The sequence below is a fragment of the Cydia amplana genome, chromosome 1, assembly GCF_948474715.1.
Source record: "Cydia amplana chromosome 1, ilCydAmpl1.1, whole genome shotgun sequence".
Taxonomy (NCBI): domain Eukaryota; kingdom Metazoa; phylum Arthropoda; class Insecta; order Lepidoptera; family Tortricidae; genus Cydia; species Cydia amplana.
Window position 1 is genome coordinate 14,363,803 of NC_086069.1, and position 18,989 is coordinate 14,382,791.

General features: G+C 35.7%; 1 protein-coding gene across 1 annotated transcript; it reads right to left on the reverse strand.

Moving 5' to 3' along the window:
* Positions 1-1,919: 1,919 nt before the first annotated feature.
* LOC134648486 (activating signal cointegrator 1 complex subunit 2 homolog) lies at positions 1,920-14,634 on the reverse strand. The gene is made up of 3 exons (XM_063503009.1): positions 14,483-14,634; positions 4,416-4,680; positions 1,920-2,568 (listed from the first exon to the last, which is right to left on the reverse strand). Exons 1-3 carry the CDS (start codon positions 14,495-14,497, stop codon positions 2,012-2,014), a joined length of 837 nt encoding a protein of 278 aa, XP_063359079.1. The 5' UTR covers positions 14,498-14,634; the 3' UTR covers positions 1,920-2,011.
* Between the last annotated feature and the right edge of the window lie 4,355 nt (positions 14,635-18,989).

An 18,989-nucleotide genomic window follows, 5' to 3' on the forward strand; every position in this document is an offset into this window, starting at 1 on the left:
TTGCAGTCTGCCTGCACATCTTAAGCACTCCATTTCCAATTCATCTGAATTACATTTTTATCTTTAACAATATCAATGACATTGCATAATACTTATTAAGTTTCACTGTTCCCAAATAGGAAAAGAAAACAACAAATACACGTAACATTTATTTAATCGATATTTACAATCGGCACGCGTCTCGTCGGCCATTTTGCGTCATGCTCAAACGCAGCGTAGAATAATTGATTGTTTATTGGTTGTTTCATAAGAAAGCTTTGCAGTGGGAATGTTAGCTTGTTACAATCTGCGATAAAATAAGTATGCTAATAACAGGAAAAGTAATGTGACAAGCTTGGTTTATGTACACGTGACTATATTAATTAAATATGTACCTATTGGTATAAGTAGAGTCCCCTATTATATAACACACAATATCTTTTAAATGTAATTGCTTCGTGCCAGATGTTTTGCGTGTGGTTGAGACAGCTTTACAGTTGTTTATTGACTTGTTTGTGATTATCCTTTATATACGTAATTACTGTGATTAGACAAACCTTTTATTGAAATTTCCATAACCAAATAAAATATTTTTTACTCATACACGAAAAGATTAGGTAGATATTACATAAATTAGAGAAAATACCCAATAAATAATTAATGTAACATAGAATGCGTTGCACAATATGGTCGACCAATGGAAGCTTTTATTAGGCAGGTTATTAATTTCGATCTAGTTCTTTGTACAGTAAAACACTAACTTTGAATGAGGTTATATTCAATATCAATACGATATTCTCGTAGACACGTGGTGTATCATATTGATAAACTTTAAATAAATGTCATATACTAAGAAAAAGTGACCAAGGCCTCCAGTGCTCCAGGCTGGAATCGAACCAGCGTCCTCTGCTATCGCGGCAGGTGCCTGCAGAGGACGCTGGTTCGATTCCAGCCTGGGGCACTGGAGGCCTTGGTCACTTTTTCTTAGTATATGACATTTATTTAAAGTTTATAATTTATATAGTAGTGTGTCTACTTGTAATAAAAACAAATTAAAATATTTTCTGAAAATAATTTAATTTGTTCTAATACAGTATATCATATTGATATTATATTCTAGATTGCTATACGCTCAAGGAATGAATTTTTACACTCGACATACCTGCACGGCAACCACGAGTTGGCGTTTGAAATTTACGTAAGGCCCCATTCGCACGAGCGCTTTTTAACGCGCGTTGAAAAAGCGCTCGTTTGTATGGGGCCTTAGTGTCGGAAGCCGGGGTTGTTCGAAGGGCCTTAACGTCTGCGTGAGTATAGCGAGATGTATTCCAATCGAGTTTACGAAGTCGCTAAAGTATACGTCAAGTGTCAACTCGTGGTACGGCTACTAATATAATATCAGCAAAATAAATATTTAAATTAAAGCATTGAAAAATAGATTGTGCAATAATTTAATTAGTGTGTTAGTGTAAACCGAGTGTACCTATTGAGTGAGATTGCATATATATATATGTACCTACAATACTCCATGTGCTTCATAATACTCGTATGCGTAACTACCTATAAGGGCTGATTTAGACGGTGCGCGAACTCGCATGCGATTTTAGTTACATTGCGGACTGTTGGTTACGTCCAAATCAGCCGACCGATCAAAACCCGCAATGTAATGAAACTCGCATGCGAGTTCTCGCATCGTCTAAATGAGCCCTAACGTACTAGTAAACAAATGATAATTGATTACTTTACTTTACATTAGTTACAGTAATTAGATTAAAGCCAAAATTAGATCTACTCCTTATAATTGACTAGCACTACGTAAATATACAAAATTTAAAAAATCCGTTCGTATTGCTTTGGGTAGATAACACCTAAATAAACATAGTTGTCGTAGCGCAAGCGATTGTCACCTTGGCTAGGCACCTTGTTCAGATGCAGTCTATTTAAAACCGTTCTCGAATTCTATGTAAACAAACCAGCCTGATAACATGCCAAACTTGATTTGCACTATTAGGATATCCTATTTTTACTAAAATTAACCAGTGAAGTCAATAGTGTAAGACCCCGTGTTGGGATCGAAATTCTGCGCCGGGTGTCCTGTGAAAGGATTGTAGTTTTGTGTCTGATAATTCTGGTAGTTTTGCGGTTGCTGGTACTGCTGCTGGTATTGTGGTTGGTACTGGTTGTACTGAGGCTGCGAAGTGACCTGGTAAGAGAACTGGGGCTGCTGGTGGAAGATTTGGTTCTGCTGCCTTTCCTGAGGGAAAGTTTGAGGAGCCTGGTTGAAAAGACCGGTCTGCTGGGAGAAAAGTGGACCCGAGCGGAAAGCAGACGGCTGTTGAGGTTGGTACTGCTGTTGCTGGTATTGCTGAGGCTGCTGATAAGTCTGCTGTTGGTATTGAGGTTCAGGCTGGGATGGCTTCAAGAATTGCCTGATAGCGCTCGGGCGGGATTGGGAGCGGCCGTTGTACTTCGGGTCTTCGTAAATTTTCGGGTCTTCTCGGTACTGTCCGTCATCCTCTTGGCCGTCGGTGAGAGCGTTGTTGGACGATGGGTCGTTCAACGTCGGAGGGGGAACCATGATTCCAGTTCCTGAAATTGAATAAATAAAAATTGTGTTAAATGTGCCGGTGATGAAACGGGTATTTTTATGCAGTTGCTTTTCAAATAAACCAGTTCAATTGAATATTTCACATACAATAATATATATATCAACAATTTAACATATAACCTTCACGGTCTAAATAAGTTAGCTACATTTTGCTGAGTAATTAGTTTTGCAATATCTTATAATATTGAATGAAGCACTCGTATATGCGAAATTGCATCAAAGTAAAACACAAGTACCCTGCACCTCCTGCAAGTAATATTATGTTATCATGAATCTTTTTGTGCGGATATAAAGTCCATTATTGTCTGATTAATTTGTATATTTTCGTAGTTTTTTAACAGTAGGTAAATTCAAGATCAAAGTTATTAACTTGATTAAATCATGATGGGATCACTGGGCGTGAGATTTTTTTAATTGGTTAATTTCGAAAGTGTGAAACTTCTAAGTACATTCATGACGATCGTAAATAAAGTTGTAGTATATATGTAATCATTTTTGTAGAAATTGTACTTTTATCTACTGAAAAATGGACGGCTGGTCCGTGATATAAACGTTCCGTGTAGACTTAAGAACAATGAAAATGAGTTGTATCCAAGGAGACATCCATATTAATACTTAATAAACGGTAGGCAATATAACATGCATTAGAGCATTCTCTACTAATTAATGTTGTAACTAAATGAACTAGCCATTAACTAGCCAACTATTGTAAAACTAGGGCCCGGACGCTGTTAGAATTCAGTGCCGTATAAAATACTTCCAATTAAATTCTAACACATTTTCTAGTTCGCAGCATACCAACAAGATCAATACTGTATCGATTTCCCAAGCGCTCCAACTATGCGAATAAGTTTCTGAGCATAACAATTTAATTTTTAGAAGCTCGTATCTGTTTAAAGTGTTTTAAAAAGTAAACTTAACTTTCTATGTTTTAGGAACGCTTTTTCATATGTGATTTGGTTCAAGGTACGTAATTAGTAAAGTAAGTAGCCGATATTATGCAGTAATGGTGCCCTAGATACGTTTTACTTGTTTGGTAACAGCCATAAACGCGTAACTTGTAACGGTCAGTGCCATCCAGTGTAGGTAAGTAGCTGGTGTTATGATAAGCAGATGCGAAAATTTTCATCATTTTGAAGTATAACATGGTAATTACATATATTATATCTGGTTGACCTAGCTTTGTAGGTACTTGTTACTCAATTTGTCATGAATTTGTACTACTCACTAAACACGGGCATTAAAGAGGATGTATAACTAGATAAATAATATTGTAGCATCACGTGTGATCAGTAATTAAATTAGTATTATTATATTGGTTTATGATAAAATTAATTACGTTCGATTAAAATGAACTCAGTAACGATGTGACAGTCAATCATTCAAAATCAAAAATCAAAATCAAAAAATCAAATATTCAAAAAAATCAAAAATCAAAATCATGAAATGGTGAATGGTGGTTTCATGGTGTGAAATCATTATATTTAATATGACATCATACTTTTTGACTTTGACTTCGAAAATTTCACATATGGCGGCTCCAAGGATTTTAGAACCACGGTATGCTACGAAAAGACCTAAGCCTAATTATTATGCACGAAGGAAGAATTAAATCCGACTCTTCTATAAATCATTTTTGGTCCTAGTTAGTGATCAAGTCTATCTCCGTAGTCATGCAAATATTACGATCGTATAGGTTGGTAATAATGATTCTTTTGCAAGTTACAAAACCTAATTTCTATTTCTATAATTTTTTCTAGTTTGCACGAGTAGTTTTTACATATTTTAAACAGATCCAATCTCCTCTCATGAAATGTTGAAAAATTACCTTGCGGCTCGAATCCCCTTTTACTGCTCGCGCCGTAAGAGATCTCTCTCAGCTTTCCTGCCTCGTCGACGTATCCGTACTTCCCGGCGACGTCTCCGTTGGGATACTTGGTCTCAATCTTGAAGGAGCCGTCGGCCGCTTCATATCCGAAGCTGTAGGAGCCATCGTCATTCTGCCGGTTGATCTGCTTGAGGATGGGCACCGGGGTCGTGGTGGGGCCCTGCTGGGATGCGGCGCAGGACAATGCCGCCAGCAGGAGTGCAGACTGGAAACAAATACAATATACTCTATTTAGTAGATCTGCCAGGCGTGTCTCACTCCGCGATTTCGTCGCTTTGCTACAGGTAGCTAAAAGTACATCCGTTCGGCCCCAATTTTGGGGAAAGGCATAAGCCGCGCGTGGCGCTGTCGCCACCTAGCGGCCATATCTGTGCTGATCGTAACAAACGCGTTTTGTTAGAGAGTGAGTCTTCTGTACTTAGTACTATTATTTATTCTGTGGATCTGCTTACCACAAGCTGCCACGAGTTACGGATCTTGTGTATTATTTAATTCCCTCGGCGTGATTGCGATAAAAAAAAACATTAATTTTGCTTTAAACATACTGGTTCCAAGTTTCAAGAAGGACATTTGAACTTTGAAAATCTTAACTTGTTTCGATAAAGATCTGACAACAGCAACACCGGCAGCGCATCTCACTTGCATGCAGGGCCGGATTAACCCTAAGTCAGAGTAGGCAACTGCCTATGGGCCCCGCCTCGGACAGGGGGCCCCGCCTCGGCTAGGGGGCCCCGGCGGCCCCGCGCGCGCCAAAAACAATATTTGTTTCATATGGCCAAAATTCATAAATATTGTTTTTATGGTACCTAAATATTTATACCTAATGTCCAATATCAGTTTCTCAGATACACAATCATTAGATGATTATGTAAATTATGTTATTTTATAGATTTAAAGTCTGTAATATCGAGCTCGATTTTCAGGCTCCCGAGGGCCTAATACCTCATCAATGGAGCTTCGGCCCTCCGAGTAACTCTTGCTTAACACATATTATTGTCGAGTAATATTTGACGATTGGTTCGTGTCAGAGCGCTACTTTCTTACAGTTCGACCTTCGGCGTCGCTTTTTAACAAATATAAATATTGATTTCAGAAGCTTGGCCTTTTGCCTCGCATAAAAGCTCACCTCGCTGGTTATAAGTACGCTTCGGGCTTGTTAAGTAATGTGGAGAATGCTGAGCTCGACCTTCAGCCTCACTTTTTACCTCCAAATCTCCTCTTCTTCAGCTTAGCCTTTGGCCTCGCTGCGCCAAGCTCGGCCTGCGGTCTCGCTTTTTAATACAATGGACATTGGTTGGCGCCTGTGCTCTAGCTGAGCTTATCCTGAAGCACGACTTTGACCTCGCATGAAAGCTCGGCTCACTGGCGAACTTCGGATTTTTAGGCCCGGCCCGACCTTTTTAACACGCTTTCACAATTTTTTCACAAAAAATTTCGCGCTCGCTGCGCTCGCGTCTTTTTGGTGCTTTTCTGGTTGACCCTGTACCTACATGCTAGCTTGACTAGTGAATGAATAGTCATTTAAACCTATGGAATATCTTTCTTATTACGTTAATTTTAATCATGTGGCTTGGCGTATGGTCTTATGGTCGGACAATCGCTGTTCAGCCTCGCACAATATTTAACTACCTATTTAGAAAAAAAGGGCTCTCCCCACACTTGGCGCAAAAAGGAATCGGCCAAAACTGATAGAAAATCATGACCACGCAATAAGAGCGAAAAAGACATCGCTCGGCATGTTCGGATCGGCTCAACAGACAACTTGAAACCACAAACTTACTTCCCTGTACTGAAAAACTGAACATTATGTATATGCATAATTGACTGTAAGGGCCTTAGGGGGCCCCGAGCATTGCACTGCCTAGGGGCCCCGGCATGCTTAATCCGGCCCTGCTTGCATGTATGTATTGGTAATGCCAAATTAATATTAAATCAAGATAAGGGTTTAGAACGTTTGGATGCCGCGAATATGTACTACCGAACAGCAGTACAAATGTTGTACGTCATAATATGTAGCGAGTTATACCTTCTTAATAGATATAATTACGTGTTAAATTTCATACTCACATGGTATGGTATCAAATTAAACCACAAACCACAATACCCAACTTTAACTACCTATATATAAACAAATCTTGTGATAGTTAATTTATTATACCAGCTACACAAGTTTTAATAAAGTGCAGTGCAGTTTCGTCCAATACTTTGTAGGTAGGTATACAATCTTCACAATGGTGTACCTACCTGTGTAGCCCAAAGGAGTTTAAGAACTTTAAGAAGGTACTTATATGTATATTCTTACATAAACATAGCATTTAAAATTTCTATACGAGTATTCCATGGCTACCAACATGAGGAAAAAATTTCGGCCAAGCAAGTGTACCGAGGTGTTTTATTACGCAAGTGACTGAAATGCGAGCGACCTTGATCTTGCTCGCGTGCCGCTCCACATAACGCGCCGTGTATCAAAAAATACCCGTTTTAATTGTTTTTCTACAGTCCGTTCTTGAATACGAGTTTTTGAAAGGTACCAACAGTTGTATTTTGGCCTGGTGGCTGACTAGTAGACAATGTTTTGTGGCACCGAGTCCGTCTTTTGTACATACCTATTGTATGTATAAAAACGTAATAAAAAGGGTAAGTAATAAAGTCTATTTTTTTATTCGGTAGACTAAAATGACATTTCATAGTATGAAATGACATTTTATGTTCATACTATGAACTGTCATTTCAGTCTACCGAATAAAAAAATAGACTTTAGTTGAAATGAACACTTAGTGACCAGTCACCTCAGAAAAAATGTATGAATGCAGTTTCTTATGTTTATTTTCTGACTACATTTTATGCGCTAAGAATACTTAATATAACAAGGTGCACGAAAATGTTGAACCCACGGCATTCAAGTCTCACAGAAAAAACGAGACTAATGCAGGTGCAAGACATAGCTGCACTTCCTCATATGAGTCATAATCATAATACCTATTATTTTTAAGCACTTTTTGCTGTGCGAACTGTATATTTTAAATTAAGTAGGTACCTACTTAATAAATATTTATTATTTGTAGTAAGTACATAATACAATTTAAGTAACTTCATTATAATGATACCTTATGTACCTATGCATCTACATAATATATACCCTTGTGGGGAAGAATCATATTAAGTGCATGGTTTAAAAACATAGTAAATGATACCCTGACCCAAAAATATTACAACTGAACGAACTTAAACGACCGATTGTCAACTTTTAGATTCTTTATCTTTCCAATTTAATAAATCTATATCTACTCACTTCACATTGAAAAAGTAAGTCTGTTATAAAAAAAGATAAACAAAGGATCCGGTCTAGTGAATGTCCACAGCCTTGGTTCCTATATACACTTATAAATATAGCTATAGCTGGTCGGTGCCAAGTTGTGACGCTATTTATTTTCTTCTTTGAGTCAAATAATGTAAAGGTCAATGCACCTTATTGTATGAATTAGATAAATTGACTCAAGCATTAAGTTGTTATTTATAGATTTGTGACGTCCTGTTATGTTAGCTAAGCCTATGTTGGCTTTTATCGATACCCTAAGATCTGGCTTAGGTAATCCTCATGAAATTCTGCATTAAATTAGTGCGATGCATTATTATATTTTAACAGTTACATATTTATAATAGTAGTCGCCTCTGTGGCGTAGGCCTCCCCCATGCGTTTCCACATTTCTCTATCGCGGCCTTTTGCATCTTTGTCGACAACTATTTCTAATCTGATTAAATCTGAAAGCATCTTTTTCTCACATCAGTTCGGTAGGGTTTTTATTATTAATGAAGAACGGTTCCCAAATTTCATTTTATTGCAACAATCTAGAGTGAACTTCGCAATTCAACAACTTTGCCAACCTGCGTAATTAATTCTTAATATATGTTACTGCTTACTATTATTATCGACTCTTCGCTAAAACCTCACACTCTGCTAACGAAATATTTCCTAACTTGCCTCATTACCAAATGATAAATTCAAAAATTATTCAAATTTTACGTAGAAGTAAATTACATTCTAACGGCCCTATTCGGATTTTGTAATAGACATCTATTAGATATCTTTTAGACATCGCCAAGATACGATAACGATATGTTTAAGATCTAACCTGTCAAATTTGACATTTCCGCGATTCTGGAGATACTCTTGAACGATTTCCACAAGATATTACTTAGAGATCTAATTCACATCTAATAGATATCTAACACGATCTATCGTAAAAGTGACATTGGTTTCCCGAATTGCGCTGCAAAAGAGAACTAGTTGAAATCTAAACTATAACGTATCTAGAATGGATCTAGTACGTGTCGTCTCTTGTGAATATCTTGAAATTCGAATACGGCAGTAAGTGTCTAACTTTGTTACATGATGCCATTTAATTATCCACCTGAGTGTAAAAATCTAATCATTAACCAGTTAACCTGTTTAAAACATGTCGACCTTACTTAGGAATCAATTAATTTGCCATTGCAAAATTGACCTTCGGAATTTGTAACTAGAGTATAATTGTAGGTATCTATGAATAGAGCCGCAATGGAATGCGATATGCGATAAGTGCAAATGGAATGGATTGCGATTAAAACAAAAAAACTGATTTATTCGAATCATGTACTCGTAATGTAGTTATCAATGTTATCATACTTAGTTATAGAATAATGGCCAAGCATATCTATTTCTTGATCTTGTCTAATTTGTATCGTAGTCATCTTTGTAAATAATAATAGTATAGGTAATGTTAGTGCATTATCGATATTGCGAGAAGGTAATCTTTATTCTATTTGTTATGTAGACTATAGTGGTAGGTACTTTTTAGAGTATTTTCGTAAACTGGATTTCCATTCTATCCTAGATGCGGAATTTCTATTCCAGGTCAAAACAAAACCTGTATAATTTTATAGACATGCATTAGTAGTTGATACAGATATTTTTTGCAGCAGACACTGACTGGTGAACAAGTGTATTCACGAATAAGGTACTCAAGCTTCTGCCACCAAATCAAATTCAAGACAATGCCTTGACAAGGTGTCTCATTACTATGCCAATGGCCGGGCTATATTTCCATTAGCATTCCATCATTGGGGCGCGTGCCCTACTTGTGATTGCGCAATCGGGTGTGAATTGCAATGTTTATGAGCATTCCGAACTAAGCAGAAGCTTATCGACTGAACACTTTTGCAATGGAATATATTTTTCACAGGGTACATTACATACCGCTACAAATTTTGCAATTTGCCTTATTTTTCCAAATTAACATAAGGATTAAGTAGGTACCTATATTTGTGTCTATACTTCGTTTTTTTTTTAGCATCAGAAAAAAGGTAAACAATCTTAATGTGTCTTTTAATTGAAAAACACGTTTTAAAAACAAGTCACGGCAAATATGTAACAATTATGAATCTAATACGATCATTTATATTCTTCTGCTTTCAGTAATAGTTACTGATTTTAAAAAAGCATTTTTCAATTAAAAGACATGTCAAGATCGCTTACCTTCTTTCTAATGCTAAAAAACGAACTATAGTTCATTTGAAGAAGGTGCCGTGGGTACTGTACTGTCGCCCGACTTTGTGACTAACAGACATCAACGCGCGGACACAAGATACTCGTAGAGCAGATAAAAATGTTCGATCGTATTGTGAAGGCGCTGCGGGCAAATTGAAGATAATAATATGCATTTGTACCTAAAAGCAATAAGCATGTGTATTGTCGTCTAGTACCTATTTCATTACATGCTTTGTTTTGCTTAGGAGTGTGTGTATCTGTATAAATCCTTGAATATTTCTACATTTATTTAAATTCGGTAAAAAAAAGGTAGCGCAATCTAATAAAACTACCGCGGTATTCGGAAAACAAGATCCGTTCTAGAGAAGAGAACGATACGATATGTACTAGATATCAACTAGGTAGTTTCGATTTCAACTAGATAGATATCTTTTGCAAAGGTTTTGCTGCTCATTTCGGGCAACCAATGTTAATTTTACATTAAATTATCGTATTAACATCGTTTCAAAATCGTTTTGAGATCTAAAAATACATAACGAGACGTTTTAGAGATTGTGAAAATCGTTCAAGAGTATCTCCAGAATCGCGGAAATGTCGACAGGCTAGATCTTAAAAATATCGTTGTCGTATCTTGGTGATGTCTACTAGATATCTAGTTCAAAATCCGAATCGGGTCCATATAAATGATTTTTAGCCATGTTAGCATTTTTAGTTTGTTTCTTAAAGGAGCTTCGATCCATAACAGAACTATATATATATATAACAAAAAAAATTTACAATGGACTGTAAACCATTCTTATTTCCAAGAATGTTCTGTCACTAAATGAGCCTTTCGCGTAGCTTTTCAACTAATTTCTCATTATGTTGTCGACATTTTCCCAGTTTCCCACATGCGGTATTATCTACGCTACGTGCATTACTTAATACGTTGTGCTCTCAATTGCCTGGCTTTATGCCTTGCTGTCAACATTTCAAATCTTCATTAGCAATATGAACATATACCATATTATTATGTATGTCTTTCCATATCTCGGAAACATGGGGTCCTGGACCTTTTTGAAGCGTGCGTGACTGCGTGGGACCGAAGCCAACATTGCAGAGGCCTTTTAAGACAAGTTTGATATTATTATTATTATTATTTTCTGGAAAGATTCCGGAATTTTTATGATTTTAAATTAACGCTTGTATGTAATAATAAGTGTACCTATCCAGTAAACTTGTGTTGAACAAGACGAGTTGTTATATGGCTCGCCAAGCTGAACTTAATTTTAAGGTCTGACTCACAAACATAAACAGGCCTATTAAAACCCATTCTTTTTTAAATAGATTTAACCACCTACATATATTATATACCTTTCAAAATCACAGCCCTCCTTTTGTCATGCCATAGTCGGGTAATAGAATAAAATAAAAGGCCTTTTAAAAAAACAATGGGAGGTTAAAGTCTAAACATAAAGCTAAATGGAATAGATACTTTAATCTCGCTCGCGCCAATATATGCACGGGCAAGTAAGAGCGAAATGCACGCGCGAATGACAAGTAATTAATATCTTTGAGATATAAAAACGTACGTTAGAATTATTTTATATTGACGATCATTGTTAGTCTGTTCTGATCTTCTGATTGCCGGAACTTATTTGCAAGTATCAAAGTAAATATTTCTTACGGTTTTAACTTAATTTCCCACATAATCCTGTGCAATACTTAATGCAGTTAAACCGTAATTAACTAATTGAGCGTGAGATAACTGCATTGTCCGTTTAAAGACAATAGAATGTAGTGACAAATTACTGTTTGTTTATTGTTCACTATGTTTACAAAGATTCCGGTAAAAACTCGGAAGCGTTTTACAAATACGTTATGTTATGGTAGGTAACATACATATTATGGCCCTGTTACAGCCCCAAGATGAAATTTTTAATTTACACTGGTACTAGTCGTAATCTTATACCTTTAAACTAGCAATTCTTGTATATGTATATATTTCGGGGATCTCGGAAACGTCTCTAACGATTTCGATGAAATTTGCTACGTGGGGATTTTCGGGGGCGAAAAATCGATCTAGGTAATAGGTCTTATTTTCGCGCATTTTTCTCCCAGATATTTGTAGTTTAGTTAATAGAATCGAATTGCTTTTGATGTCCTGGTTCTAGGCCTTGCTTATTTTAGAACTTGTATTTGATAACAGCTGATAAAATGTACACTAGAAATTTAGGGCTCCTGGTTACGAGGACATGTTATTCTGGTTCTCCATGCTTCCGTCAAAGTCTAGATCTAGTCGGTTACCAACTCGTGGGCCAAATTAATATTTCTTCCTAGTCCAATCTAGAGCAATGGCTTTCGTAATGCCACGCCCGCTACCTGTCTATGCATTTTGCATTCCAATGTTGGCTATAGGAATGCCTTCAAACCCTACTCAAATATTTTCTAGAGTCGGCTAATAACAGCTCCAATGCCTTTGGGATAAGGCTATTATTGATATAATTTATTTAATAGAAACAGATTGAAAGCAGTCTTGTTATTGCAGAGATCGATGTTTTCGATAAGATTCTGTTAAACTTGTTAAAGTTTTCGAGGCATTGTGTTAAATACTTTTAGTATATGTTAGTGTTCTCAAGTTAAATAATTTCCTCTACACACCGAAGAAATGTACCTACAGTTTAAAAAAGGGTAGCATTTCTTTCACAATTAAAAACAATTAAGTATTAAACCGATGACCTATTTACGCATAGGTAAATTTGTTCCACTGATTAGCTACTTATTAGTTGCCTACTTTCATTACATGGGATGGCACGGCACGAGCCGTTCTGAGACGCTTGACAGTAATGCAACTTTATGTTTCGCTTACTTCATTTCTCTGTGTAAATACCCTCATTACCGTGTCACAGTCTACTTAAATATTATATTGTAGGTACCTACTAGATTATAGTAGAGATTTCAGTCACAGTGTAATGACACCACTAGGCAGTATTAGATTCCGAAACCATAAGGATGTTAAGCAATGAGAATAAGAGCATAACTGATAATTAACACATTAAGTCGCTCAAATATGCAGTCTATTAAAAGCACACATGCCAAATTATAGCGTTTATGCTCGATAGATACGAGTATAAGGGATTTTGTCAGTCTTGCACTCGCATACATGCTTTAGGTATTAGGTACCTACCTTGTTTTTAGGATTATTAAAATGTAACAGTGGAGTTTTCTCTTCATCACCAACCAAAGACATATGTAACTCCGTAGATGAATAAAGTCTAAGGAAAAAACCTGCCTCGGAAATCAAGAAAACGTCATTATGCTCGGATAGATGGCGCACACACCTTTGGCCTATGCTCGGCTAGATGGCGTTGGCGTTGGCGTCATATTTAACAATTTTAACACATCAGTGAAAGAACAATTTGCGTCGAAATGATATAAAATAATAAAATAATTTATCCATTTATATAATTATTTTTTTTGATAGTTTTATACATTTTGACTTTTAATCGTGTGTCTATAGATGGCAGTAAATTTACTGTTACTACAAAATTTACTATGACAGGACCCCTCTATACTATCTATTCTTTGCTAAGAACGTTACTTACTCGTTCTATTATACATACATACATATGTTGGTACCCAGCTTTGACTTTATTACAGGCTCTATTCTGTTTAGCGAAGGGCGACCAGTGGCCAGTACCCGTAGATAGACAAAGGTTAAATACTTACTTAACTTTTTGCTAAGTTTAACGTTCATTTTAAGGTTAACCTAAGGTTAACACTCTTAAATAAGTGACAGGGCACGTCAACAAGTGATTATTTAACAACATTGCATCCGTTTACGGTCAACACCAGATCAGATAGATACATTTATAAATGTAGAGGTCTACATTTCACAACTTTTTTTAAATGATACATTTCTCAAATGCATAGCTATGTTAATGTTTCTCTCTGTACGTAAGTAAACGCGATTAAACAAGAGCGTAAATCTAAATTCCAAATCCAGTGTTTGATATTATTAATTATAGGTACCTACTTAACTTTTTTTAAATAAATTTGATACATGTAGGTCCATATTCATTAGTATATTTAGTCGATAATTGTAAATGTCTCTGATAAATTTTAAAAATAACACATTTCAAAACTAGTTATGTAGGTATAATGAATTTGCTTTTGTTATTGACTGTTTATTTAGTTACGATCTATTAAGGTCTTATTGTTAAATGTTGTGGCATTATGCGTGTATGACCTAAAATAGGTAGGTATGTATATCTATAGTGGATATGATAAGGTAAAAAGCAAATCACACTATTATCACCTGTAGTGACCAATCTTAACCTCTCGAATAGTTACCAGAGTATTTATTCATACCTACATCTTGTACAAAATTGTATGACATCGCATCCGCGGGGTTTGAGGGGCTAATACAAAGCCATGTATACCTAATGTGTACAGCCTATAGCCATGTATAAGTAAATTTAAATATAAATTAAAAACTGACCTTCAAAACAAACATGGCGACTTATCTGGAAACGTCAAACTTTTCCCGCCTTCGCGTGTAATAGCGCGCAATCGCAACAGACTTATGCGCCGCGCCTTCGGCCACTTGTATTTATAATGTCGCCGGCAAACTGAAGTTACAACAGCCACAATATTGTTATTCGGCGTAGGCCCTGTGAGGTAACGAAACGTTGGGTGATACGAATTTGTTTTGGAAGAAGCTATTGTTATGAAAAAGTTTTAGGTCATAGACTGACATTGGGGTAAAGCCTTAATTATTATAATATTGGCTTCCGCTCCAATTTCTAGCAATCGTTACCGACGTAGGTATATAGGTAGACGCCAATTTATAGAGTTAGACCAAGCTAAGTTGGCAGCGATTTTGATAGCCTAGCCTAGACAGTGCAAGTGTTATTTTAAACGTCAAACTTCTATTAAATTTGACGTTTAAATAACACTTGCGCAGTCTGTGCTATCAAAATCGCTGCTAAATTTGCTTGATCTAACTCTATTATCTTTTAGGTACATTATGAACTTTTAACTACTTGCGTCTGTTTTGAGCTTGTGCCGATTATCCATATAATTTTTTCATTTTCATTTCTTATGCTCTGAAAGAGGGTCATTGGTGTTCTAAAAGGTGTGCAGAAAATTATACGTTTCTACACTAGAGCATTTTACGTTCCAAGTACGATTTTACGATTTTTTTTAGGATAAATAACTGAAATTTGGGCGTAAATAAATTTATTTAGTACCTATACAATTTTCATTCTGATATTTAACTCCCCATTCCATAAATAACGATACTTTTGACTGAATTGTTGAGAAATAAAACTAATTAAATTCAAAATTCTTATACAGGGTGCTTCCTGTAACAGGAGCAATAAATTAAACTAAAGGCTGTACTCCCCAAACTGACCAACATTTGTTCAGAGACTTTTAAAAATTATGAATCCTTTAGACTTCCTCTTTTTCATACAAAATAAATATGGCCTTCAATGTACGCTGACATCAGTGTGTTTGACGTTACTTGTCACGCTTTAAACATAATAAAATTTGCAATACATTGCGTCTTAGAATAAACTTTAAAGTGTAATAAAAATCAAAACATGAGTTATTTTCAAAAGTTGCTGAACAAATGTTGGTGAGTTTGAGGAGTACAGCCTACAGTTTAATTTATTGCTCCTATTACAGGAAGCACCCTGTATATATACATACTTTAACTTATATGTACTTAATATACTGAAATATACGTATTAGGTACCTACTTATAAAAAATTCAGATGTGTTCTAGTTCAATATAAACATGAATATATGAAATCATGAAAGTTTACCTTAATAACTCTCGATTCTTGCAAACGAATATGCATTTACCCTGTTTTTTTAAATTACTGTAGGACTAATGTACATAATTAACTTAAGTTATTCCTTTAAAGTCTGACGCTCTGCATAAGTAGTGGTGGTCCAATTGAAGGAATGTGCGGCATGTATCATGATTATGTATGTATCGACGACACCCACAGAGCGATGCAAGGCCAAGCAACCAGTTTACAGTGTAGTCTAAGAGCCAGGCACTATTATGAACGCAGCTAACAGGAAAAGATCCGAATTAAAAAGATTGGAGTACCTTTAGGTTTGTCACATTCTATACCTACTTGTGCGTATGCAATACTAGCTGTTGCCTGCGACTTCGTACGCGTGGATTAGTATATTGGTGGTTATATATTATACATTAGCTTAGAATATTATGCAGCAAAAGATAGTAGTAGGGACGGTTAATCATTTGTTTATATTATACAATGCATGAGATTTGTATTTCACAACCTGGCTAAGAAGTTTCAATAAACTGAATAAAATTGTTCTCGATATAATCCATCTCACTCTCAAAACCCTTAGAAGATTTTTAAGACTATTTAAAAAAACCTACTAATCCCTGTACTACCTACCTATACTATTACGTCTATTACCTATTTACGAAGTTGGAAGTTCCTAGCTCCTAGCTTTAAATAAAATTCGAACCCTATACAAACTTTCAACCCCTTTTAGGGGGATAATTTTTAAAAACAGGGAATTTACTTTTTTGTCTTTAAATAAATTATGTTATGTTATATTTTAATAATATGCCTTTATACAACGATACAAGTCCCGCACTCAAAAAAATGTTTGACCTCCATACAAATTTTCAACCCCTTTTACACCGCCTTGGGTAATAAATTATCAAAATCTCTGAAATTAGTTGTCTTCTCTTTTAATAAAATAGCTTTTTACGAAGTTTCAAGTTTCTAGCTTAAAATAAAAATTGAACCCTATACAAACTTTCAACCCCTTTTCGACCATTTTAGGGGAAGAATTTTTAAAAACGCTGAAATCAGTATCTCTTATTTTAATAATATGCTATTATACAAAGATTAAAGTCCTGCGCTCACAAAAATATTTGATCTCCACACAAACTTTCAACCCCTTTTTTAGCAACTTGAGGGATGATTTTCAAAAATGCTGAAATTACTTTTCTTGTATTCTAATAATATGCCTTTATACAAAGATTCAAGTTCCGCACTTAAAAAAATGTTTGATTTCCATACAAACTTTCAACCCCTTTTTTAATAACTTGAGGGATGAATTTTCAAAAACGCTGAAATTGGTTTTCTTCACTTTTAATATAATACCTTTTTACAAAGTTTCAAGTTCCTAGCTTAAAATAAAATTTGAACCCGAAGACAAACTTTCATCCCATTTTTAACCCCCTTAGGGGTTGAATTTCCAAAAACGTCTCAATTACTTTTTTTGTAATTGGCTATTATGCCTTTCTAAAAAGTTTCATAGCATTTGTAATGGATTCAAACTTTCAACCCCTTTTTATCCCTTTTAGGGGATGAATCTTTGAAAACGCAGAAATTACTTTTCTTGTATTTTAATAATATGCCCTCATACAAAGCTTCAAGTACCACACTCAAAAAAATATTTGGTCTCCATACAAAATTTCAACCCCTTTTTCACCACCTTGGGGGATGAATTTTCAAAACCGCTGAAATTGGTTTTCTTGTTTTTTAATAGTATACCTTTTTACGAAGTTTCAAATTCCTAGCTTAAAATAAAACTTGTACCCCATACACCCTTTCATCCCCTTTTTAACCCCCTTAGGGGTTGAAATTTTCAAAATAAAGACACATATACGGGCAAATTGGTTTTAGAAACCATTATTCGTTTTTTTTTGTGAAATCTATTTTGTTTTGGTCAATATATTGGTTAAGTCCGAACTGTCCTTAAAATAATAAGTTTTTGGCAAAAAATTCATTTTTGGTAAAAGCTTTTATCGCTGACTGTACTTTTCTTGCGACGGACAACTAATACTCATCGAGACAATTCTAAAAACCTCTAACACAATTAGGTTGCGTTGTTTCATCACAGAGTTCCTATGGCCACCTCCTGTCTCCATCATCAGATCAGCTCGATGGTACCATAATATTGCATTGTCACCCGACTTACATGTGTAGGTATGCAAAGTTTCAGCTCAATCGGAAACCGGGAAGTGGATCAAATTTAACTTGCAAGATTCCATTACATATTACATAGTTACATACAGGTCGACCTAATAAAAGCGTGTTAAAATCGTAGGTATATTTTTTCTAATGACCACCACTTTAGCTTCTTTCGTTTAAAGATTACATTGTAGGTATCGAAGAAACAACAACACAGACGATGTCAGTCAAAAGTTCTAAATGAACACTCTTGAAGCCAGTAGCGTAACAGTTAGGTGTGCGACTTTTAAAGCAGAGCAGAGCTGAGGTCGTCGGTGCTCGTAAAACTTGGCTTCTCGCTTTTCGGTGAAGAAAACCATAGTGTCGAAACCGGAATAAGGCCAGGATGGAACGTCAAAACTAGTTACAGCGCCAGTTCTTGAATTTAGGGAAAGCGATAAGACGAGGAAAAAGCAAGCGGGGCCGTTACTAGTTATTAGTCAAAAAAGCTACCTAGCTCTTTGCTTCCAACGCTCGATCATACAGTCAGATAAGTTAATGCGTTACAGCGATGTCACCCACAACGGTGGGCGGTAAAAGCATTCGTCTTTTTCTAAGCGGGTGCTCAAAGGGTCAAAGTCAGTCAAGTAGGGTAAAAATGAGACGTGGGTAAAAATAAGACGTAACCGAATACCCTGCAGTTATTATATGTACGTTCCTATGTAAGCCATATCATTAAAGATTACATAGTTTGTATATTTACTTAGGTACAACAGCATAGGTATTATATTTGTTATTATAAGTAAAAAACTTTTTTTATATCAAAATTAGTTTTTGTTTTGAAATGAAGACGGGGATTCAAATTCCGCCTCAGCCCCCTCAAGACATTATCCTCCTAAGGCTCAAGCTCAAGATAGGTAGGTATGTAGGTACTAAATTTAATGAAATTTTCAAATGGAACAGAGTTGCATTTCTTTTGTTTCGTAAAATTTACTGACAGTCTCTTTGTAACATGTAAATCATCTTGTATTATTTAAGATTATTCTATCAAAT